The sequence below is a fragment of the Oryctolagus cuniculus genome, chromosome 17, assembly GCF_051225735.1.
Source record: "Oryctolagus cuniculus isolate XC-2025 breed Fujian yellow rabbit chromosome 17, ASM5122573v1, whole genome shotgun sequence".
NCBI lineage: Eukaryota > Metazoa > Chordata > Mammalia > Lagomorpha > Leporidae > Oryctolagus > Oryctolagus cuniculus.
Window position 1 is genome coordinate 12,625,532 of NC_142883.1, and position 25,799 is coordinate 12,651,330.

The 25,799-nt window shown below is 47.9% G+C and overlaps 1 protein-coding gene across 2 annotated transcripts in view; it reads left to right on the forward strand.

Moving 5' to 3' along the window:
- PRKCA (protein kinase C alpha) overlaps positions 1–25,799 on the forward strand; it is a 429,630-nt gene that overhangs the window by 172,879 nt on the left and 230,952 nt on the right. For both annotated transcript variants that reach the window (XM_051824401.3, NM_001101724.1), the window contains 1 exon segment: positions 3,428–3,510. In XM_051824401.3, the coding sequence (XP_051680361.1) occupies positions 3,428–3,510 (83 nt within the window).

The window sequence follows — 25,799 nt, forward strand, 5'->3', positions numbered from 1 at the left end:
CTGGGGGGTGAAACAACGGCAAAAGGAAGACCTTTCTCTCTCTCTCTCTCTCACTACCCACTCTGCCTGTCAAAAAAAAAAAAAAAAAAAAAAAAAAGAAAGGATGGCAGTGCTCCGGTCTCCCCTTTCCTGTGGCTGTTGGTCTTTCCAGTGTCAGCGACGACAGCAGGCGCTGTGCCCGGGGGCGTGAGCAGTCGCATGAACCTGTGCCATCACAGCACTGCTTTGTTGTCCGTCCTTGGAGGCTTTGATGATGAAGATGCTTTGAGCAGAAGCACAGGGAAAGGGCGCTCCTCGCAGGGCTCACGGGGCCAAGCACTGTCCCTGTCCTTCGAGTCAGCCCGGGCTGGGCAGCCAGGGCGCTCCTTCTCCTCTTCTCACACTGCCTCCTGGCCCTGCCTCTGCTTGGCAGACAGGTGCGATGGGCACAGTAGCCACGGCAGCTCCGGAGAACCCCTTGCTGGGTACAGCTGCACTTCCGGAGGATGCTCACCTTCAGAGATCTTCATTTGTCACCTTTTGACACGTGGTTCACATTTACATGTCAAGCATGTATTTCCTTTTCAAAACATATTTTTTGCAGGTGCATGGTAGTATGACCCCTTTAAAGGAAAACTATTTAAGAAAGCAGTTGGTCATCTGCTTCTACTTCCCTGACATGGTATACGCATATCTTCCTCCTCCTGGGCTTATATAGAATGTATGCATGTATATAAACATTATATATACATACATACACACACACACACACTTGTATATATATTTTTTGTCATGTTCCCATTTTCCTGCCACCCTTATGGGAAATCTAGGCATCAGCTCTAGTATCCTTTGTGCTCGGAGAGCTTGTCAGGGAATGTGACCGGTAGAAGGAAAGTGAGCTGTGGAGCCGAGCACGCTTTGGCACAGGTCCCTGTTGTACCGCAAAGTACATGGGTGACCTTCAGCCAGATCTTCATTTGTCTGTGGTCTGTGCGTCTGTGCCTTTATCTGCCCTCGCTGTATCTGCCCCATCTACAAATACTCATTGTGTGCTTACGACACGCTAGATCCTGGAGATTTCTGCAGTGTTTTCTCGTCCATTAAACGTGGTTACTGAAGCATAGTTAAGGACTTACAGCGATGAAGGGACCCAACAGAACGCTGGCCCGTGCGGGTGCCCAGGGAGAGCTGACCACGTGGGGTGCCCAGGGAGAGCTGACCACGCGGGGTGCCCAGGGAGAGCTGACCACGCGGGTGCCCAGGGAGAGCTGGCCGGGGCAGTTGCCGGTCTCTGCCGTGTGCCATTCCCAGCATCAGCTCTCCCATCCTCGCAGCCTGGGTGATGATGAACAGCTACTTTCCACCTGCATGACTCAAGAGTCTTCACACTGCCCTTGCGACCCCTAATCTAGTCCATTAAACTCTTCCTCCCGCCACCCTTTGCACTTCCAAAGCGTTACTTTCGCCTGCGTTACTCTTTTTGAAAATCTGTCAGTGGCTTCCAAGGCTTATCAAGAATATCCAGATTTTCTTAGCTGGGAATCGATTTCCTCAAGGCATTTCAACTCTCAGCAAACCTGCCCGCCGTCCTCTCCCACCCTGAAGTGACCGCCTTCTGTGTTCTTCATCCATTGACACATGTGCAGGGAGTTGCATCCACACTGGCGAGAGAAGGAGATAGCCCATGAACCAAGAATTGGGGAAGTGCTAGCCTTCCTTGTGCAGTGCCTTGATCCATTAGAGCTGCTGTGACAGAGCACCTTGGACTTGGGGGATCTATAAAGAATACAAATTTATTTTCTCATAGTTCTGGAGGCCGGGAAATCCGAGGATAAATGCCAGGGTCTGGCAAGGACCTTCTTGTCACATCCTCCAGAGAGGAAGTATAACACCGTGTCTTCACGTGGTGGAAGGTGGAAGGGGGAAGAGACAAGAGTGGCCCAGCCCTTCCCTTCATAACAACATAAACTGAGTTATAGGTTAGCAAAACCCTCATGGCCCAATCACCTCCCAAAGGGCCTAACACCACTACAGTGACAACGGAGTTTCAACATGAGGTTTGGGAGGACAAACATTTAAACTCTAGCATGTAGTACAGATTACCCAGTGGTGCTGAGGGCTTACTGCTTTTTAGTACCTTGTTCCTGTTCGGCAAGCATAAGAGTAGAGAGCACTGTTTGGAGTAGATTTCAACTCTGGGGTGTGTGTGTGTGTGTGTGTGTGTGTGTATTTTCCACATTATACCTTCCACAAAAACCTCTTAGGGGATCACTTTTTTTCCATACTATTAAGATTGTTAAAAGGATTTATTTTATTAATTTAAAAGTCAGAGTTAGGGGGAGGGATATTATATATTATATATATTCATCTTCAGGATATATGTATTATATATAATATGTATTATATATATTATATATAGAGAGAGTATGTGTAGAGAAAAATGTATTATATATAATATATATAGAGAGAGTATGTGTAGAGAAAAATATATGTATATATATAGAGAAAGAAATCTTCCATCCACTGGTTTACTTTCTAGATGGCCTCAATGGTTGGGAAACTAGGAGCCAGAAGCTTCATTGGGCCCCTACATGGGTGGCAGGGGACCAAACACTTGGGCTATCTTCTGCTACTTTCCCAAGTGTGTTAGTAGGGATCTGGATTGGAAGTGGAGCAGCCAGGGCTTGAACCAACTCCCATATGGGATGCCTGTGTCTCGGGCAGTGGCTTTATCCACTATGCTACAGTGCCAGCCCCTATAACAATTAAATTTTTTCATTGATTTATCTTCAGGATTAGTTATCAAAACCATAGGAGCTTGGAAAATATTTGCTGTGGAATAAATTTTGCTAGATTTTCAGGGGCTCTTCAGCTGGTGACAACACCTATAGCAAATAGATATAAAAGGTTTAAGGTATTTCCTGACTGTGTTTTTTGTTTCAATGAGCTGTTTACTGTGGATTAGATTAGTGTTGTATTGGATTTCTTAAGTTCAGAATTCTACCAAGGAAGTCTTCAGTGTGCTTATCTATAATGAGTAATTCCCTTTATATTCGTTTTACAGGGTATGCGGCTTAGATACATCTAGTTGCGAGGGCGTGTGTGTGGGTCTATTGATCCCGGATGGTGCAGTCCTCTCCGTGTTGGCTTCTGGTCTGCATGTGGGGAAACTGTCTGTCTATCTCTGGATCTCCTCTTGCTCAGCTTTTGGAGCTACCACTTATGTCTGCTTGGTCCCTGTTAGCGTTGGCATTTTAAGGTTCTATTACCCACGAGTCCAGTTCTTACCAAATATTGCTGATTTACAAACAAAATGCTATTTATAAGACTGTCTGTGTAGTGAAATTAGATTAACTTTTTAATAGCAAGGAGTCCTGTTTGGAAAACAGCGCTCGTATATATAATCTGGACTGTTCTAATTGTAGATTTTTTTTTTTCTCTCCACCAGTTTGCTGTTTTGTGGTTCACAAGAGGTGCCATGAATTTGTTACCTTTTCTTGTCCAGGTGCGGATAAGGGACCTGACACTGATGTGAGTATGTCTGGAAATCATTATGTGATGATATTGTGAATTTCTGAGCCTCAATTTTTAAATGCCTGTACAACTGTTGTTTTGACGCATGCTATTAATGGAAGGCTTCTCAATCAGTCTCATGTAACTTGGCTTGTACAAATGAACAGATTTATAGTCCTGTCGCGCCCAGATTACTTCTTGAGAAGTTCTTGAAGAACGGTTAGTTTGTACTTTTCCACTCTGGGCAGTCGCAGTGATGAGATCTGCCATATTTATTGCAGTAGCTATGTTGACAGATTTTTACAGTGAGCATAAAATCACCTTTCAGTTTATTTCTAAAGGGTTGTTAACTTAGAGGTCTAGCGTTGTTTTTGGCCAGTGTCCCAAACCATTGGATACTTACTGCATTGTCATTGTGTGTTATAAATGCTACTGCTGATTGAAGTAACTTAGCATCTGTTTCACTGAACATGGATCTTGGAAGCTGCCCGCCTGATTTCATTTATTGTACCCCAATTCACCTGGCTCTCTTGTGCATCTCTATCGCATTTGCTCACTGGAAATGGGGATCAGCAGTGGAGACCAAGAGTTAGGGGGCCTGGGAAATACCAGTATCTAAAATCTACTGGGTACAAATAAGCTTATGCTGTTACATGAAAAGTTGTGTTTAAACAACAACCATGAACATTTGTGGAATAGGCCTGTGTAAGTAAAGATTTCTGTTTGAATTTTTTTGCCGGGGAAGTGTAGTCACTCATCCTTAAGTTATATACTGCAAGCAATTGCTCCAGTCCGAAGACTTTGATTTTGAAGTGGATTTTTCAGTGCAGGCCAGGGCTAAATCTTTCCTTTCTTGGAAGATGTCTTCACAGTGGGCATTGATGGGTTCAGATTTGTCTCGTTGTCCATCTGTAATAAAGGAGCTTACTATATGATGCTCAGTACGTTGGGGTATGCTGTGTCTTGGTTAAGAAGCTAGAGGAAGCGACGTAGAGTGGGTGCCCTGGGCCCTGAGCCACTAAGGTTGCACCAGGGCTGCAGAGGGCTCATCTTCTCTTATGTCTTTGTAGAGAGGAAGTCCTTATTCGTGAATGTTGAGTGGCTTGTCAACCAGTGTCATTCCCATCACTCTCTCCATTCTCCATAGTCCCCTTCTTTCTGGAATAGTGTCTATACTTTGGACATTTTAGAGATTAAAAGTAGATGGGGCTGGCGCCGCAGCTCACTTGGCTAATCCTCCACCTGTAGCTCTAGTTCCCCGGTTTCTAGTCCTGGTCGGGGCGCCGGATTCTGTCCCGGTTGCTCCTCTTCCAGTCCAGCTCTCTGCTGTGGCCTGGGAAGGCAGTGGAGGAAGGCCCAAGTGCTTGGGCCCTGCACCCACATGGGAGACTGGGAGGAAGCACCTGACTCCTGGCTTCGGATCGGCGTAGCTCCGGCTGTAGTGGCCGTTTATGGGGGTGAACCAACAAAAAGAAGACCTTTCTCTCTGTCTCGCTCTCTAACTCTACTTGTCAAAAAAAAAAAAAAAAAAAAAAAAAAGTCTGGATTCCATGACCCATCTTATCTAAAAAGCCGTGCCCTGTTACCTTGTCCTGATGTTGTCCTGAAGCATTGCCTGGGGGTCTCTTTCCCTTCTTGCTTGCTCTTCCCATCGTCTTCCTCCCATGTGACCCTGCCTCACTCCTCTATTTCCTCCCATTTTTACCCTGTCAAGAAAGTGAGGAGGAGGAGGAGGAGGGACGCACTAGGGATGCACTGACCCCTCCCACTTCCTCCCTCTCCTCTCACTAGCTCATTCTTGCCATTACTCATTCTTCATTGAGAATCTTTCATGGGCCAAACTGTACCAGGCTCTGGGGTGAAAGAATCAACACAGAGATGAGCTCCTTGCCTTCATGAACGTTCTTCTGTGGGAAGAAAGCTGACATTAGAAAGTCACTTGTTGAAATAGGATACAGGCGCACTAGCAGGTTTCCCTGAAGGGCCTACTCTAGGTCAGCAGAGAAGGCTTCCCTTAGGAGTGGTGTTTAGAAAGTGTTTCCAGAATGGGTAGCAAATAGACAGGGCAAGGAAGTTGTGTGTGTGTGTGTGTGTGTGTGTGTGTGTACATGCTGGGGCATAATGGGTCCTGGAAAAGACTTCTAGATGAAGAGAAGAGCAAATGAGAAAGTCAAGATGTGGGCAGGAGGTGTTCAGGAAAGAAACCGAGAAAGGTGGGCAGTGAATATCTGGTTCCGGATTCTGAACATAATTTTAGGAGCTGTGGGTGCCCAAGGAAAGGTTTCGAACCAGGAATGATTTGATCCCATTTGTATCTTGTCATGGTTGCTCAGGTTCCCTTGTCGGAAATGTTTGGGCTTGGTGTGCTGGTGCGGCTGGCTAGAGGACCCGCAGAGAAGTACCTGTGCTCCAGGGCAGGACGACGGAAGCCTGGAGAAGGATGAGGCGAAGCCGATGGACAGAGCACACTTGATCGAGATAGACTTGGGAGCCACTTCTGCAGTTCTCTGTTATTGTGGGCTCAGATGGATGGGCACGTTAGGAACGACTCCTAGGTTTCTGGCGCAAACACATGAATAGATGGAGGCCCCTCCAGGCTGTGCAGACACTGGAGGGAGAGCTTGTATCTGGGAGAGTGGGATGGGGCATATCTACAGTTTCACTTTAGATGAGTTGAAGAAGTCTGGTGCTCAGAAGACATTTGTAGACAAGGTGTGGAGGACAAAAGTGGAAGTATGTTCTGGAGATAAAGATTCCTTTTTTTTTTTTTTTTTTTTTTTTTAAGCTCTGGGAATGGAAGGGGGAAGGGACAGGTCCCAGGACAGAGCTCTCAGGGTGGGAGAAGGTCAGAGAGGAAGAACAGGGAGGAGCAGCTGGAGAATGAGACGGGGACCATTCCTATTTTACAGGTTCCTCAGGGGCGGGCGTTCCGCTCTCTGATCATGTCTGTGCATTTGCAGTGGGCAGGATTTTGATCCTGCTCATGAATAAGTAACGTGCAGTCTGGGTAGCACAGGCATGTTTCCACGCTCTAGATCAATTAATGCCTGTTAATTTTCGGCAGCCCTTTTCATGCTCAGAATTTTGTTTTTCCTGTTGGATGATCATGACCTGGTCCCCCTACTCATGGAACCTGGGGCCCAGCAGAAATGCCTTAGCGAGGATCTGCTGGGTGTGAAAGGTGCTGGGAGCCACACGTGTGGGCTAATGTTCGGCAAAGTCCTGCTCTGCTCACCTCTGTGTTGCATTGACATGGCTGTGGATGCCGAGTCCTACTTTTTTTTTTAAATATCCTTGAAAGTGAAGTTGATAGGAGATTTTTTTTTTTTTTTTTTTTTTTTTTTTTTTTTTTTTTGACAGGCAGAGTGGACAGTGAGAGAGAGAGACAGAGAGAAAGGTCTTCCTTTGCCGTTGGTTCACCCTCCAATGGCCGCCGCGGCCGGCGCGCTGCGGCCGGCGCACCGCGCTGATCCGATGGCAGGAGCCAGGAGCCAGGTGCTTTTCCTGGTCTCCCATGGGGTGCAGGGCCCAAGCACCTGGGCCATCCTCCACTGCACTCCCTGGCCACAGCAGAGGGCTGGCCTGGAAGAGGGGCAACCGGGACAGAATCCGGCGCCCCGACCGGGACTAGAACCCGGTGTGCCGGCGCCGCTAGGCGGAGAGATTTTTTTTTTTTTCAATATGAAAGAGAAGTACATGAGATTGAAAAGCTGCAAAGAGTCCTTGAGCCCTGCTCATCTGGTTCATGAAGGATTACGCATTCTGTTCTCAGGAGGAACTTTTTTATTTTTTTACTTATTTTTTTTAAAGATTTGCTTATTTGAAAGGCAGAGTTACAGAGAGGCAGAGAGAGAGAGAGGCCGGCGCTGTGGCGTAGCGGGTAAAGCCACTGCCTACGGTGCGGGCATCCCATATGAGTGCCAGTTCAAGTTCTGGCTGCCCCACTTCCAATCCAGCTCTCTGCTTATATCCTGGGAAGGTAGTGGAAGATGGCCCAAGTGCTTGGGCCCCTGCACCCGCGTGGGAGATCTGGAGGAGGCTCCTGGCTTCAGATCGGCGCAGCTCCAGCTGTTGCAGTTGATTGGGGAACGAACTGGCAGATAGAAGACTTCTCTCTCTCTCTCTCTCTGCCGCTGCCTCTGCCTCTCTTTCTCTCTCTGTGTAACTCTTTCAAATAAATAAATATTTTTTTTTAAAAAAAGAATCTTTTATCCTTCCATGCACTGATTCACTCCACAAATGGCTGCAACAGCCATTTGGGTCAATTTGAAGCCAGGAGCCAGGAGCTTCTTCCAGGTCTCCCATGTGGATGCATGGGCCCAAGGTCTTGGGCCATCTTCCACTGCCTTTCCTGGATATAAGCAGAGGGCTGGTTTGGAAGTGGAGCAGCTGGGACTTGAAGTGGTGCCCATATGGGATGTAGGCACTTTCAAGCAGTGGCTTCACCCACTACACCACAGTGCTGGCCCTGGGAGGACTGTCTTGTTAGGTCATTTTCTGAATAGGTTATGAAATTTTAGAATTACAGAGCTGGAAGGGGTGTTGAATAAAGATTTATCTGCGTTCACCTTCCTTCTTCTGTAGACCAGGGGCAGGGATATTGAAGAGAGGCATAAATATCTAGACTACCATCCTTGGTTGCATCTGAGGCTCTAATGGGTGTCTGGCTGACTTTTTCAAGAGAGTTTGTCACCAAGGGAAAGAGAGAGGGCTTGATGGCTTGGTTGGGTTTTGTTGCAGGAAGGACACGTAAATAGCTCATGTGAGATACTTTTTTTTTTTTTTTTAATTTTTTTTATTTTTTTGACAGGCAGAGTGGACAGTGTGAGAGAGAGACAGAGAGAAAGGTCTTCCTTTGCCGTTGGTTCACCCTCCAATGGCCGCCGCGGCTGGCGCGCTGCGGCCGGCGCACCGTGCTGATCCGATGGCAGGAGCCAGGAGCCAGGTGCTTTTCCTGGTCTCCCATGGGGTGCAGGGCCCAAGCACCTGGGCCATCCTCCACTGCACTCCCTGGCCACAGCAGAGGGCTGGCCTGGAAGAGGGGCAACCGGGACAGAATCCGGCGCCCCGACTGGGACTAGAACCCGGTGTGCCGGCGCCGCTAGGCGGAGGATTAGCCTAGTGAGCCGCGGCGCCGGCCATGTGAGATACTTTCATCAAAGGTTCTATCCCTGTGTTGAGGCCATGAGAAAGACCAGTCCAAAGAGAGGGAGGGATCATGGAAAAGTGAAATAGAATTTAAGAGAAAAACCCACCCCAAGCATTTTTTCCTCCTGAAAAATTTGAAGTTTTGAATTAGATTTTTCTTCTTAGTTAAGTTGCACTGTTCCTAGGTTGCTTAATAATGACCTCACTGAGCCCAGCAGACTCCATAGCATTCACAGATACAGGAAACAGGGTGACAGACCTTGTGAAGTCCACAAATATTGTACCTGCTCTGCCATCCAGAAGATGAAAGGAAAGGAAGCTACCGAAAAACCGAAGAGCAGTGCCCCGATGATTGCACCAGGTAGCAGAATGTTAAGAGCTCTTCTGAACTGAGATGCCCTTCAATGCTCCGAGAGCAGCCATGGTTGAAACTGGGCATTAGTTCAGGGGACCGTGGAGGAGGAAGGGCATCTTGTGATCAATGGAAGGTCCCGGGGAAGATGCTCCGCCCAGCGTCCCAGCTCACGTCCTCCGGCATTCCCTGGCAGCTTGTAACAACAAGAGCCGAGCATTTCCTAGACTTTGAGTGCAGGTCTGTATGTGCTGAGTGGGAAAGAAGGGAAAATGACAGGTGTCTAAAGAACCTGAGGAGGGCGGTGAGCACATCCACAGACTGCGTGTCTTCGGAGTTGGGACACACAGACACCGTGCTGCCTGGCTCACTGTGCCGGCAGCGAGCGCTCTTCCCGCGTGGAGCTGGGGAGGCCGGGTGAGTCAGTGCAGGATTTGTTTCTAGGTGTGCAGCCCCAGAATGCAGCCTGGGGCTCTGCCCAGGACCCCTCCCCTGCAGTCAAGATCTGACAAGACAACAACCTAACAGAATTAAGTCAGAAGTGGTCCATGTTTATAAAGTGCATTCTCCCCTCCCCTACCAAGTTGCATTCGGACTGGGACAGGATCAGGTAGAGGAGGGGATAGGACCTTGTCTTGCTTTGAGCGTTGAGGGTACTGACTGTGACTGATCTGTGGAGGAGCTGCACCTGCTGTTATTTCTTCAGCACCAGGGATCATCTGTCCTGCTGGGTTACTCTCCCCTGCCATGAGAATGATGGGGGTGGGAGGTGACGAGGGGTTCTGAGGAGCTGGCTCTTCTCCAGATGGCTGCCTCTCAGTTCTTAAAATTCTAGCTCACCAGCCTTGCTCCCCAGTCTGGAGCTTCTCCCTGCTGGTGAACAATCTCCACGCATCTTAAATTATGTCTGTTCTTGGAGTCCAGCCTGCTAGAGGGAAAATGGGATATGCAGGCCTTCCACTGTGCTGCATACATGTAAGTGGGCCATGCATGTGTGTGACCGAGCATGATGTATGTAACTGTTCATGCAGGTGTGTATATGTGTGAGAGGATGTGTGTGGCACACTCAGCCTCTCCTTCATACTTCCTGTTTTCTCCATGTGCCTGAAAAGGCTCCTAAGCAGCACTTTCAGAGAATCACACCAACCTTGGCCCTGCTCTTCATGCCTAACCCACTCCCCAGTCTGCCTTTTTAATTTTTTTTTTGAAAGATTTATTTATTCACTTGAAAGTCAGAGTTAGAGAAAGGGAGAGACAGATCTTCCATCTGCTGGTTCACTTCCCAAATGCCCTCATCGGTCAGGGCTGGGCCAGGCCAAAGCCAGTAGCCAAGAGCTTCTTCTGGATCTTCCACCTGGGTGGCAGGAGCCCCAACACTTGGGCCATCCTCCACTGCTTTTCCTAGGCCATTAGCAGGGAGCTGGATTGGAAGTGGAGCAACCAGGTATCCATATGGAACGTTAGAAATGCAGTGGTAGCTTTACCTGCTAGGCTGCAATGCCACACCCTCCCCTTCCCTCCCCTAACTCCTGGCCTTTCAGTCAATGAAGCTGTAGGGAGAGACGCTGTACCTCCATGACAATATACAGTGCTGCACATACTAACAGCTACTTGCACATCATCTTTGGAACACTTTCTCTGTGCACAGGGTTTGTGGACATTGCAGAGACAGAATGGGAGCTGGGTCATCTGTTCAAAGGCTTCAAGGCTCCGGGACAGTCGGCTCCCCGTGCATCGCTGTTTGTGTTTTTGCAGAGCCACTGTTTCACTTTGCCTTGCACATTTCCTCCAGTGGCTCTGGCCTGGCTGGGGAGATAATGTTCACACAGCAGTTTGCACCTGTTTTTCGTGAACAGTACTGTTGAACAGAATTCAGGTGATGTCCTGGATGATTGTTGTACTTCGGCTGGGAGACAGCCAGCCTGGATACAGGCAACATCACAAGTTTGCTGACACCTGCCAGGATGTTTACTGGAGGACCAATTGAAGTTGATTAGCTTGTTAAAAGATAGGGAGAGGGTTGGCAGCGTTGTGGCATAGCAGGTAAAGCTGTTGCCTGCAACACTGGCATACCATATGGGCATGGGTTTGTATCCCTGCTGCTCTACTTCCTATCTAGCTCCCTGCTTATGGCCTGGGAAGATGGCCTGAGTATTTGGGTCCCTGCCACCCAGATGGGAGACTGGGTGGACCTCCTGGCTCCTGGCCTAGCCTGGCCCAAAGGCTAGCTTTGGTTTTGAATACACCTTCAGGTGGGTGATTTTTGGAAACCTGAACCTGTGAGGAGCTAAGTGCATTAACTGCAGGCACGGAGACCCCACATGGAGCTTGTGCACGGAGGCCTTAGCACAAGTCACTGCTGACCCCCCGATCACCCCTGTGAAGCCGGGCTCCGGAGGGCTGGGGGCCCACTTTCTTTCCTTGAGGGTTCTCTTGTCTTAGAAACATACTAAATAATTTTTAAAAATGCTTCTCAATTGTTTGGAATTCAACATTTCAGAGATTGACTTGTAATGAAACTTAAACCATCTAAGCTAAATCTGGAAATAAGTAAGTGAATCATCTATTTTTTCCAAGTCACCTTTACATTTCCTGTGAAAATATGATTTTCTGAATAAAGCCAGCTATGCCCCCAAACACTTTTATGCTCCTGAACTGACAAAACAGAGTGAGATTTGTATAAGGCACAAGTGCTAAAAATTGCATTTGACATGCACCCGAATATAGCCCTAAGAGTCCTGGTGTGGGCATCGGGGGTCCCTCCTGCATCTGAAATCCTTTCTAGACCTTGGGTTTCCTGCTTATAAATATGGAGGCCGAATTTAGTGATCTTTGCAGTTCTTCTCAGTCTGAAATCCCGTTCCATTCCATCCATCATTAAATGTTTATTGAGGGCCTTGTGGTGCGAAGGGAGCACCTGCCCTCCAGATTCAGGAAGGACCGTCCAAGTGCAAGGATAAGCCAAGCGTGCCTCAGTTGTACCGAGACCGCGCAGGGTCGCTGCCGCCCGGGGGTGGGGCGGGCAGGAGGGGGCTGGCGAGTTGAGCAGAGAGAGACCCTCTAAGGAGCAAACGAGAGAAGCCTTCGTGCAGATGGGGGTGACCTTTTCAGATCTATCCCGACCTTTTCCAAGAGCTTCTTCTAACACTGAGCACATCAGTATTTTCACGTGTCTCGCGCTGGCTTCAGAGGAGCCGTGTCTCTTGTTTAAGGCCTCCCCGCAGCAGCACCTGCACACGTGCTGGCCAGAGGCGCCATGATGGGAATGCCAGCAGGGCCAACCGCACCCTCCGGGAGCCGGCTCACCAAACCTCCTCCACCCCCACCCACAGGTGCCCCTCCTCACGTGCTGCGATGCCACAGGAAACCTCAAAAAGTTATTTCAGGGAAACAAACCCAACTAAAAAAAACCTCCGGGGCTAATTCTGCTCTCCCGTGGGCGGGTTATTTTGTGCGCCAGCTTTGCAGTAACAGAAGTATTTCCTGCAGGGGAGGGGACTCCTGCTACATTTGCGCCAAATTAATTTAGCCTGGAATTCAAATGAGCCTCGAAGATGTGACTCCTCATCCATGGTGCTGATGGGAGAAGGACACAGCGGCTCTGAAAGTCCCTTCTCTCAACCCACCCCTGTCCAGGGGCTTGGGGATTGGCTCCGGGGTCTGTACTTGATTAGGTGAGCAGAAATGTGTGCAGTAAGGACAAGTGCGGTGCTTGCATTTTTTTTTTTTTTTTTTTTGACAGGCAGAGTGGACAGTGAGAGAGAGAGACAGAGAGAAAGGTCTTCCTTTGCCGTTGGTTCACCCTCCAATGGCCGCCGCGGAAGGCGCGCTGCAGCCGGCGCACCGCGCTGATCCGATGGCAGGAGCCAGGAGCCAGGTGCTTTTCCTGGTCTCCCATAGGGTTCAGGGCCCAAGCACCTGGGCCATCCTCCACTGCACTCCCTGGCCACAGCAGAGAGCTGGCCTGGAAGAGGGGCAACCGGGACAGAATCCGGTGTGCCGGCGCCGCTAGGCGGAGGATTAGCCTAGTGAGCCGCGGCGCCGGCCCGGTGCTTGCATTTTAACCAGTTCCTAGACACAGGATTTCAAGGGAGTCCCCACGGGGATTCCCACTGCTTGGACATCTTGGGAACCCCACTTTTGGAAAGGCACAGCGGCCCAGTAGCACTTTCTTTCCAAAAATCTCCACTCTTGGCAAATTGTCAGCGGTGGAGAGTGTGGTGAGATGGTTTGGGGAAGCGGCCAAAAGCCCAGTGGAACCAGTCAAAATGAGAGGCCCTTTAAAAAGTGTGTGTGTGTAGGGGATGGGGGAGCTGTTTTGGGGAAGCAGGCAATAAAATAGAGGGCCTTGTTGGAAAGTACATCCCCTAATGTCATCAAGTCTGAGATGTGTGTGGGCTGAGCGTGGGAAGAGCAGGTTGGAATTGCTGCATAACCTCTCAGGGGCCCCTTCTAGTGAATAACCACTTTTGTTTTGTTTTAAAAATGTCGCATTGCTTAATGATCACACATACATAGTGAATGTTTTGTGGCAAAGTCTCCTCCTTTTGAAAACAGAGTGCCCTGGAGCCAGTGATGTGATGTAGAGGGTTAAGCAGCCTCCTGCAATGGAGACATCCATATGAGCCCTGGTTTGAGTCCTGGCTGCTCTACTTCCCACGCAACTCCCTGCTAATGTGCCTGGAAAGTAGTGGAAGATGGCCCAAGTGCTTGGGCCCCTGCACCCATGTGGGAGACCCAGATGGAGTTCCAGGCTCCTGGCTTCAGTCTGGCCCTTCCCCAGCCATTTTGGCCATTTGGGAAGTGAACCAGCTCGTGGAAAAATCTCTCTTCTCTGTCCTTCCTTCTCTCTTTGTAACTCTGCTTTTCAAATAAGTAAATAAATCTTAAAGAAAATGAAAAAGAAACTCAAAGGCTTGGTACAAGGCCTGGGACAGAGTAGATACTTGAAATATACTTAGTGAAAGACAGTGAAGGTGCAGTAACTTGACTTGATCATCAGTGGTATCATGTGGTCTTCAGTTAGTTAAATGTTCTCAGTGCACCTGTGGCTGTTTGATCAGCATGGTTATCCTCCCCCTTGGGGCAGGAGAGGAGACAACTGTGGGCTTCCCTAGTTGCTGCAGTAGCCACTATCAAGCTGTTGTCTTCTCTACTTGGAGTTTTTAAGATTTTACTTATTTGAAAGGCAGTGTTACGGTGGGGTGGAAGAGGGAGACACAGAGAGGGAGGTCTTCCGTCCACTGGTTCATTCCCCAGATGGCATCAATGGTTAGGGTTGGGCCAGGTTGAAGCCAGGAGCCAGGAGCTGTTTCCAGGTCTCCTGCATGAGTGCAGGGGCCCAAGCACTTTGGCCATACCTTGTTGCTTTCCTAGGCACATTAGCAGAGAGCTGGATCAGAAGTGGAGCAGCTGGGACTCGAACTGCTGCTCATATGGAATGCCAGTTAACTCACCACGTCATAGTGCTGGTCTTCTCTGGAGTTTTGTTTAACATGTGATGGCCCTAGATGATGACTTTTGGTTGGTTGGGATAAACTCATTGTGATGATTTCCTCGTTTAGCTTTTTCCTGCCTTGTCCAAGTGGCTTAGTAATGTCAGTTCACAAAGGACAAGCAACCAAATGACCTGGATGCAAGGACTGTTGTTGGGAATGGAATCTGCCACCCAAGTTCCAGTCATTGGAAGCTGGAAGATCCTCTACATAAGAAATGATGTCTTTACCTGGCAAATACTAGTGTCTGTTATGTGTCTGGCAATTTTCTTGACATGTTGTCATTATAAGTAATCATTAAGTGTTTCTTGAGCTGTTATGGGACACAAAGGTTAAACAACACAGTGCTTGTCTTCAAACAGTGTGTCCTCGATGGACAGTCATGGGTGTGAGTAAACATTTCATTCACATTGTTACTTCAGCTAATAATAAACACACATGCACTAGGCATAGATTATTTCCCTTACACACATGTGGACACGGAGGCTGGAGGCTGAAGTGACTTCCTGGAGTCCAGCGGTAAGCAAAGCTCTGAGCTTTGAGCTGGGTCTCTCTTTTCCGCATGTGTTCTCTTTCCTGTGTATACCACACGGCTGATGAGCAAAGCCAACTTGTGGGGTGGGTGTTCTGTCTGTGTTTCTGCGTGGGGTCTGGTATCTCATCCAGTGGCAATGAGAAACTTTAGTGTGATAAGAGAAAGGAACATTGTTATGGTACAGAAGGTGAAGCCACTGCCTGTGATCCTGGATTCCCTTTTAGAGGGCCTGGGATCGGGTCCCACCTCTGCTTCTGACTCCATTTCCTTCTGTTGCATGTGGGAGGCAGTAGGTGATGGCTCAAGATGGGAGACCCCAATGGGATTCCTGGCTCCTGGCTTTGGCCTGGCCCAGTCCCGGCTATTGTTGGCATTGGGGGAGTGAACCAGTGGATAGAAGATTTCTCCCCAGTCCCTCCCCTTGCCCCTTGTATCACTCTGCTTTTCAAAGAAAATGAACAAAACTTTTAAAAAATGGGAAGAGAAATTTGGAGTGATACAATCCCAAAATATTAATAATAAACACATTCACAAGGCAGGGACCAACATTGTGTCCCAGGGAAGACTGGCGTTTGCAGGACTGATGGGAGCCAGGGAGGCTAGAACCGTTTGCACATATGGACTGGATCCTCCTCTGGAGAGCACAGATTGGGACTTCTCAAGGCACTTTGTTTCTAGAAAAATCCAGGTGGCTTCACCAGAACTAGAACGTCAGCCTGGAGAGGTTTTTGGCTCCAAGAGGCTTGTTCCTGGATTTTAGTGAGTCACTGGTTTGGTTTTTTTTTTTTGGCAAGCTAACTCAAATCCCATTCAACTGGTATCTTCCTCCTCTTGCTCCTGTTTTCTGTTTCCACTGCTTAGTGAATTTCCAGCAGGAGACTCGAAAAGAGATTTGAACAGGAAAGTTCATTGTCTTGGGTTCTAGGAGTAGGAGGAAGGGCTCTGAGGATTTCCTAGCTAGCTTTATTACTGTGCCAGTTTTTGATTGATAATAGGATGAAGGACCAAAAACAAACCAAGCCATCAAAGAACCCTTGTCCCAGGAATTCTGTTTTGGCCTTTGATAGTGGTAAGAGAGGTTGGGCAGGTGGGGTGGTTGGGAGTCACCTGTCTGTCACTGTTTCTGTTGCATTGTACCAGAAACTCTGAGCAAATGTCCAACAGAGAGGGTCTGATACCATCAAGACGTGAGTTGGGCAGTGGGAAGGGTGATTGTTACCACTCATTCAACATTTATAGTCTAGCCTATTCCAAAACACATTTGCTTTGAGAGCCATATAGCAAGGAAAACCAGCTCGGAGAAGGATGTCGTCATTTGGTGTCATCACTGGACTTGTCCATCCCTTCCCTTGTGTTCCTCACTTTTCACTGTTCTCCTGGCGTCCCCCCTGCTCTCCACGCCAGTGCTTGCCTCTGGCATCTAATCCCTGTTGGAACACCAGTCTTTCCTCTACACAGTCTCTCAAGCCGGAGGTGTCAGGACTGTCTTGGGTGTGTCTAAGGGGCCTCCAGGTTCTGCAGGTTCCATCTCCAGATGTGTCTGTCTGTCTGTCTCTCTCTGTGTGTGTGTGTGTGTCCTCATGGCCACTTCCTTACTTAAGGCCCTGTCACGTCCTGTGAGTTGGTCTCATGGCCCTGGACTGTTTCCCATTTAGGCCACCCTCTGTGTTGCCCTCCCCCACTCCCCGTGCTCTAGTTATAAAAGCAGAAAAAATCCGATTGTGACACTCTCCTGCTTGTCTTCCAAGGGTCTCCATGAGGTCACATGTGATGACATCCCTGGCTGTTAGCTGGGACTTTTGTTCCAGGAGGCCTTGGTTCTGCCCCACGCTGGCATCCCCAGGACGGTAGCACAGGTTTCTTGCATGATAGTGGCAGTTCTCCAAGATGACGAGCCCTGGTGAGCATCCACTGGCGTTGTTTCCTGATACCTCATTGGCCGAGCCCAAAGTCACCATGAGAAACAGAACCAATGGTGTTTGGGGGGTGGGGAGGGAGAGAAGGGGAGGGGGAGAGGGAGAGAGGGAAGTTTAATTTGAGGAACTGACTCGTGCAATTATGGGAGGCTAAGTCCCCAGTTTGCAGAGTGAGTTGACAAGCTGGAGACCTGATGGTATAGCTCCAGTCTGAGTCCAAAGCTGTGAGAACCACAGGAGCCGCGGAGGTAAAGTTCCACTCTGAGTCTGAAGGCCCAGCCAGCTCAGGACCCAGGAACACTCCCTGTTTCAGACGAAGTCCAAAGGCAGGAGAACACTGATGTACCAATTTAAAGGCCTCTGGCAAGGAAGACCTCTCCAATCTGGGGGAGGGTCAGCCTTTTGGTTCTATTCAGGAATGAAGCCCCCCCCCCCCCCCCCAGCTTCTGGAGGGCCACCTGCCTTACTTAGCCTGTCCATCTAAATGTGATCCTCATCCAAAAATATCCTCATGGAAACAGCCAGAAACAAGGTTTGAGTCTCTGGGCACCTGCGGTCTGGTCAAGTTGACACATGTAATTATTCACCACCGAAGGAACCAGACACAAGGGTGTGGATTCCGGGAAGGGTGGGTCACTGGGGCCATTCATCTACGTTTCCCACAGGAGGACTGACTTTGGCCTTAGTCTCATACTTTCCTTACCTAAATCTTACTCATCTCTGTATCCCCGATGCCTGCTATGATTGTGAATGTTTGTTGACTGAATGAATGAAGAATGAGGTCTCTTATCCCAAAATAAATTAAAAGAATGCCCTTGGTCTGAGTAGTGTGTCGGTAAACGTTGCTTGGGATTCTCTCAGACTGAAGACCAGCCTTTGATTCCTGATTGTCCATTCCTATCTTTAGAGAAATGAATCCCCTGAATGGTTTTTTTTTTTTTTTTTTTTTCATGTTGAGGAACTTTTCAGTGCTTGACGTTTGAGCCTCACAACATTATGTAAGATGCCCACTGAACTGTGCTTGCTACCTGTGTGGCCGGGATCTTTTTAGCTTGCTAGATCTTTTCTTTTGTGAAATATTGTTGGAGAAAAAAAATCGTTAAAAGGTGCTCTTGTTTTGTCAAATGATTATTTTGGGTGGATATTCCATGGAGCAGTTGCTAATTATGCAGTTAACCTGGAAGGTTTTTGTAACAAATCACAACTCAGAAACAATAGGGACATAGGGGCCAGGGTCTTTGATTTCTTTTCCATTTGACCACAGCTTTATTGGGTGCAAGCCTCTCCTTTGCCCATCTATGCCAGGAAATACGAGGATATTTCCAAGCATTCATAGAAAAATGGAATTAAAACATGAATTTATGTGGTGCAAAAAGTTCATTGAAGTGCATATCATGAAAAAAGTATGTAAATATTTCAAAGAAAATTTTTGCACCCAAGTAAGCTTACCTCTTTTTTTTTTTTTGTAAGCTTACCTCTTAATTCCATTTTTCCATGAACTTTTTGAGGTGCCCTCCTATTCTATGCAAAAGACACAGAGGCTGCTATTCTTAGTCATGAGAAATTTGTATCATTATGGGATTGCTGTAGGGAAAATCATATTCAAAATGCACAGACTATAAACTGCTTTACAGGAGTTAGGTTTGGGTTATTTTTTTTATTATTCGCATCATCAAACCTAAGACACAAACCCTTTTCAGAAGACAATTTGTTTCTTACTCTCAGCTGCATTGAGTCACCAACTTGTCCCTCCCCGTCTCGTTTGCAAAGCAGGAAGCTTTGTAGAGTTAACGGATATAAATGTTTAAAACATGAGACTTTCATACTTGAGAATTATGTTCTCTGTGGAGGAGGGTAATTTTAGGTTTCTAGATATTAAGCTGTATCATGACTCATTTGTTCTTAAACAGGTCGTTTGCCCATTACTAAAATTAATCACAAAAGGCCAGGGAAGCTGGGAAAAGAAGAGGAGTTCACACAGCACCTCTTAAAATTAGAAAGGCAGTGCTGCTCTCTTTTGCATTTGCTAAGTTTGAATGATGCACCAGATCTTTTTTCTTTTTGGTTAAGGGTTGGTAATTCAGGATGACTTGATGTGCAGAAGTAGAAGTGGGGAAGAAAAATGTCAGGTTGAAAATTTTAAAAGGAATCGCGTGTGTCAGTGAAACAACACTTGTCTGAGACCCACGTGACCACCATCAGTTTTGAGATGTGTGCCCCTGTCAGCCATAGTATCACATAGGAAACCTCTGTTTGTCCAGGAGCCAAAAATAGGAAAAGCCAACGAAACAGCTTCTGGAGAAGCACAGTTTGCTTGATAGCCTTCTGACTTACTCCCGGCCGCGTCTCCTGAAGTTTGTCCTCTGCGCAGCAGCAGGGTGGTATTTTGCGTGTATCAGGCAGATCGCATCACTGTGTTAGTCCATCTTCCTTCCATGGCCTCCCTTAGCTGTTACTGTAAAGCCACCACAAGGCCCGTGATGACTGTGGTCTGGCACCTGCCCGTCTCGCTGCCCGGGCGTACCACGCTCATTGGCACCCCACAGCCGTTGCACTGGCGGAGTCTTCTTGCATAGTAGGTGGCCCCTGGATCTTCCTGGTCCTCACTAAGATCATCCAGGTCTCTGCTGAGATGATAGCTCCTTAGAAGGACATCTCTAGACCACACCCTCCCTTCACTGCTGTCTGTTAGTCCATTCTCCCTTATATACCTCATGGCTCTCATTGTCGTCTGAAACCTATTCCTTGTTTGTTACTTGGTTATTGTCTATCCTTCCACTAGCGTGAAAGCTCCATGGGAGTAGGAGCTTCAGCTTACTTTTTTATTTGGCCTAAAACAGTGCCGGGCACATAGAAGGTACATAATACATGTTTGTTAGCTAGATGAATGAGATTACTTTTACAAGAAAGATGAAACATAGGATTTTCTTTTGGTTTCTTCCTAAGAATGGGACTCAAAGGAGATGTCCTAGGATTGGTAGTGATTGTCTGTTTTTATGGCTGTGATGCTGTACACATACTAGTAATAAACTAACCAAGCCAGTTAATCCTGCCTTTTTTTTGACAGGCAGAGTTAGTGAGAGAGAGAGAGAGAGAGAGAGAGATCTTCCTTCTGTTGGTTCACCCCCCAAATGGCCGCTACAGCTGGTGCACTGTGCTGATCCGAAGCCAGGAGCCAGGTTCTTCCTCCTGGTCTCCCATGGGGTGCAGGGCCCAAGCACTTGGGCCATCCTCCACTGCCTTCTCGGGCCACAGTAGAGAGCTGGACTGGAAGAGGAGCAACCAGGACAGAATCTGGTGCCCCAACCGGGACTAGAACCCGGTGTGCCGGTGCCGCAGGCAGAGGATTAGCCTAGTGAGCCATGGCGCCGGCCCATCATCTTCATTCTTAAAACATGTGGTCTATAAAGTTAATTTTAAAATGAAAGTGTGTATGACCTATCTTGTTTAACTAGAATACCTGACTAATCATCAGATTTCAAATGTCATCCATTCTAGGTAAAGATTGACATAAAACCTTGAGAATAATTTATATCTAGTAGGATTTAACATTGAGGATTATGACTGCGTATTGACTTGGAGCACTGTCCTTTTCCTTATATTTCCCTCTGTAGCCATCAGTGTGTTCTACCGATACTCTTGTTGAACAGTGGGGAGGTGTTAAGTACATTGTGATTGATCAATGGCATAGAATATGTGCAGCCATTAAGAATGATGATTGTAAAGATATGGAAAAATGCCTAGAAGATACTAGGTGTGAAAGCTTCACAGGAAGTTATTGCCATACTTCTGCATGCTGCAGAATTTGTGTTCATGGGGACAGGAACTAGAAGGTAACCTAAGAAATTGAAATCACTTGATTACTATTAGATTTATAAGATGTTCAATTTAGGGAGATTTTCCTTAGACGTCATTTTGTTAGATGTGCACTCTTTTGGAAATTCTAGCATTCTTACTGAAGTATGAGCGTTTGTACCTCTGTCTAGTTTCATCCAGATAATTCTCTTGAAATACGACCAAGTTGCTATTACCATCCAGAACGTTGTCTGAATGGAGCACGCCCCCCACCTGAGATTTTCACCCCAGAGTGTGTGATGAAGCTGGTGGCTGCAGGTGTCTAGACTGCCACATGCTAAGTGTACCGGTCTGGGGTTGCACTCAAACGTGAGTAATAGAAAACCTGACTAAGCAGTGACTTGAAATAAATACAGATTTTCTCTCTGCATTTAGCAAAATATTTAGCACTGGGCAGTCCAGGGCTGACATGGCAGTTCCAAGATCCTATGCGGCACCCAGGCTCCTGCTGCTGCCTTTCGGTCTTACCTTGTAGTTTCCATCCTTCCATCCTTCCTCTGTTGCCTGGCGTCCATTTACATCGTACTGGCCAGAACTGTGTCACAGAGCCACCCCCCTTGGAGAATTCAGAGGTTCTGGTTCGTGTGTGTGTGTGTGTGTGTGTGTGTTGGTTTATGTTAAGCTGGCGTATTTCCATGCAGAGTAGAATTAGGTTAATTCTGCAGTAAAGAGGAGACTGAGTATTAGGCAAGCACCGTACATGCCATGTGAAAGCCGCCAAGAGTAAATGGCCCTGTGTGTATGAGCCAGCCTCACTGTGTGTGTGTGCCTGTGTGGTTGGCTGTGCTGCTGCTCCTGTGACTTCGTCCCTGGAGTGCAGGAAGAGTGTCAGTCACATGGTATCATGACGGGCATTGAGACGGATTGGAATTAACCACGCTTCTCGATCTGCTGGTGGCAGAATTTTTTGGGGGGTGAACCAACGGAAAAAGGAAGACCTTTCTCTCTGTGTCTCTCTCACTGTCCGCTCTGCCTTTAAAAAAAAAAAAAAGACAAGGATGAAGAAGTCTTGCAATGAGGCTTTTCAACAAGCTCTTCGCTCCTCTGCAGTACTTTCTTGGTTCTTTCTGTGTGGCAGTTGTACTTCTACATTGTCTGTTTTGTAAAAGGCGTTTTGCTTATTAGATAAAATATTTTGAACTTCAGTACTTGTTACAATCTTCTAATTTCGAGTAGCTCCTGTCAGTAGCTACAAGGGCTCACTGGAGCAAAGCAGGCACACTAACGAACTCACCGCTCTTTAGGGCGTCTTTGGTCATCTGCAGAAGCGGCAGCACAGCGTCCCTTGGGGCTTAGGAGGTCGTGCTCCTCCATGGGTGCCAGGCTTTCCTGTGGTGTGGTGTGCAGCACGGGCAGCAGATCCTAAGAAACTGGCACGACCAGCAGTGCATGGGAGGCTGAAGGATCAGCCAGTCATAGCGTAGGGACCCAGACCATGAAGAAACAAGTTGTAGGAGTTGAAGAGAGCGCCTCCTCATTACAGGGTCACCTGCCCAGCAAGAAGGGCCAGCTCCCCTTTGGAACTCCAGGGTTGACCATGCCCCTACGAGGAGGTGTCCTGAGAAGGCAGAGTCGAGCCTCAACCCCAGGAAGAACCTCCAGTGAGCCCGAGCTGCCTGTGATTCTAACAATAGCAGAGGCCCTTGGAGCAGGCACCCTGCCTGGTCTAACAAGGGGTGCCCCACCCGACCCTGATCCTCCACGCCAAAAGATCCCCTTGGCTCCTGTCACTTAGGTCTGAGAAGGGGCTGGAAAGGATGCTGTTTTCCCTCTGGGATGTACCCTTCTCCTGTCCTGCCTAATTCTCCTTCCCCTTCCCCTGCAAGGACTCCCCCACCCCTCCCCCACTTCCCCCCAACTCAGTTGCCTCTTCGCTTCCTGCCTGCGGGCACCCCTGGGAAGCATCTGTGTGACGTGTGATTGTCTACCGCCCCTACTCAGACACTGGGGGCCCCTTGAGGCCAAAGTCTAGCTTTCATCTCCATGTCCTCAGAACTCATCCAGCATCTGGCAGTCACTGGCTCCCAGTATGTACTTACTAAATCAGCAAGTAAATGAATAGAGTGAGATTCTGTTTGAATTTCTGTTTTACCTTCACGGACGCCAGTACCATTCTCACAGGTTGTCCTCGAGCCTCTGATGTTGTGGCCTCTTAACATGATGTGGTTATTGAGAAGAACACATAGTTCTTCATGCACATGGCCATCGAGTTGGATGTCCAACACAAGGAGGTTGAAGACTACCCACTGGGCTGGTGCTGTACCATATTGGAGCCCTGGTTTGAGTCCCAGCTGCTGGACTTCGAATCCAGCTCCCTGGTAGTGTGCCTGGGAAGGCAGCAGAAGATGATTCAAGTGCTTGTGCCCTTGCCACCCATGTGGGTGACCTGGATGGAGTTCCCAGCTCCTGACTTGGGCCTGGCCCAGCCCAGACTGTGGTGGCCATTTGAGGAGTGAACCAACAGATGGAAGATCCATCTGCCTGCATGCCCTCCTGTCTCTGTGTAAGTCTGATTTTCAAGTAAATAAAGATTAAAAAATTACCCATGAAGCTATTTCTGCGAAACACTTCCCCTGCTCTCCATTTCATGGGTGGAATGTCCTTTCTCTGTCTGTGTTCATGATGACAACATGAACCATGGGGCAGCTAGGTTGCTTGGAGTGGACACAAGTACCATGGGCCTCCAGCTTCCCTTTTGTTTACTGAAATAGAATAGCCAGAGAAGAGCAAGGCACATTTTGGAAAGAACTTGGCGCACGTGTAGGTGAAGCAGTCTTACCTCCGAGAAGCTAAGGGGAAAAGTCCCAGTGCTAGCTGCTGTTCCAGGGTATTTTTGGGAGGAGAGTGCTTCCTTCTTTCATGATGGAAGATACACAATACGAGGTGGGGAGATGGCCTGCCTGAGTTGTTTGGTATTTCGTCTTATTTTCATCTCATAGAAGGCGTCTGCAGAGGCCAACCACGAGCACAGTGGAGAGGGGAATTTTGTTGCCTTCTCCTCTCTGATCTGTTGATGACCGTGATTTGGTTACAATCCTTACCGCTGGGAGTTATTTGCAGTATGGGGCTTTGTAAACAGAAGAGCCTTCTAAGAAGCTCTTGCTTCAGATAATATTTTCTATTTTAATTTTATTCAGGGAAATACATATTTTGTTGTTTTTTTAAAGTTTCTGAATAGTTCTTAGCCTTTAAATGAGTAATTTTATTTACCATTACATTTGACTATCAGCATTTTACTGTTATTGCTATCAGAAAGGTTTGGTCTAAGAGGCATTGATGAACCTGGTAACCTAATTTTAGACCTCCTGAAATTTGGCAGATGGATGGTATTTATAGTGTTCCGAATCAGTTCCTATTAGATTTCCAAAAATAATCACATCATTAGAGAATTCAAGGAAGGAAAGATTTTTAACTCCAAATCTAATGCCGAGAAAATTGTCTGTAGTCCCCTACACTGAGATATGCATTTTGGTAACAATCTCTGAAGAGGCTTTTTGTAGTCTCTTCATTTTCTTTCCTGTGTGATGCTGCTGTTGTCATGGAAACAGATCTTGGAGTTGTTTTGTGATACAGTGTAAGGGACTCCCTGATAGAGAGGTTTGCTGCAGCTCATCATCCACACACAGCCTTCATCCAGTGTCGTGTGTAACAGCTTTTGCAAACCATGGACCTCTGCTTCCAGGGATCATAGTGAACACACATGATTTTGACACCCATACGTATGACACAGACACCAGAACTGCCATCCACGGAAGCCTTGGAAACACTGTTTGTGTTACAAGTTGGGGAAATCACATCCTGGGTCGGGCAGATCATCGCTGCCCTCCCACTGAGGGTTGACCCAGGGACCAAGGAAAGCTGTGGAGGTTCGTCCAGTGGTACAGGAGAGGAGCAAGGCAAGAGGTGCAGGGCGTCTCTGTAGAGACTGCAAGCAGCTTTGACGTAGAGACGTGACGAGTGGCTGTCACGGTTGCATATAAGAGCTTGGAGGCCTCCAATCAGAACGCCTCCTTGGGAAGTTTGCAAGTTGTAAGGCGGCCCCGTCAGATGTGAATCATTTCACTGGGTGTGTGATGATGTGTGTGGTTTGCTGTCTGAGCTCTCAGGTGGGAGTGAGGCGGCTGGAAAGCGCCCTGGACTCTCGCTGCCCTGCGATTTCTCACCTTCCAGTTGCTGGTGCTTCCAGCCCTTGTGCTGAGGATTGAACGGGGAACGGGGAAGGTGTGTGCTAAATGCTTGTTCCTGCCTCTCGTAGTATCCCCCAGCGCACTGGCTCTCCAGGGGACGTCCCAGGCCTGAGAACTTGTGGGAAATGCAGACTCCAGAGCAGAGATGACTGACCGAGTCTGCACCTCGGGCTCGGGCCAGCGGTCCGTGATTACCCAGGTCTCCGGGCCGTGCTGTGTTTGAGAGCGGCTGGTCTCAGGCATGTTTCTGGGTGTGGTCTCCCCAGGGACGGGACTGAGGACGGTTCTCGTTGCCATGTCGGGCCTCTCGGTCATTCCTCTGCTGGAATTCACACAGCTCACTGTCAGGAGGATACTGAATAAGGTGGTTTGGGGGATTCCTAAGCTATTGACATAGCAGGAGAGTTTGAGAAAGTCCATTTGTGTTTGCCTTGCTCTTAAAGACATTTGAATTCAACTTACAAGGTTCATGAAGTTAGCAGTCGTTTTCTCCCTAAATTTCAAGGGTCTGGACTTACTACTAACAATTGACTTAAAGCTTTTCCTTGGTCTGGAGAAACAGTTGTCCACACTGTTTTCTGCTTCTGATGTTCTGTATGCCTATTCCTGTGTGACTGTTGATTTCTGGGCTTTGAAATCCAAAAGATTGGTCCCCAGACTGTCAGCACAAGTGAAATGATTCCAGTCCCATTTGCAGCTCCTATTTTAGAGACAATGAAATTCTCCTGAGTCTGCCATTCCTGATTTTGTTGCTTTTTAAAAGTCTGCTATAGAACTTACTTAAAAAAAAAAAACTGCAGTGATTTAAAAGCCTTAAAC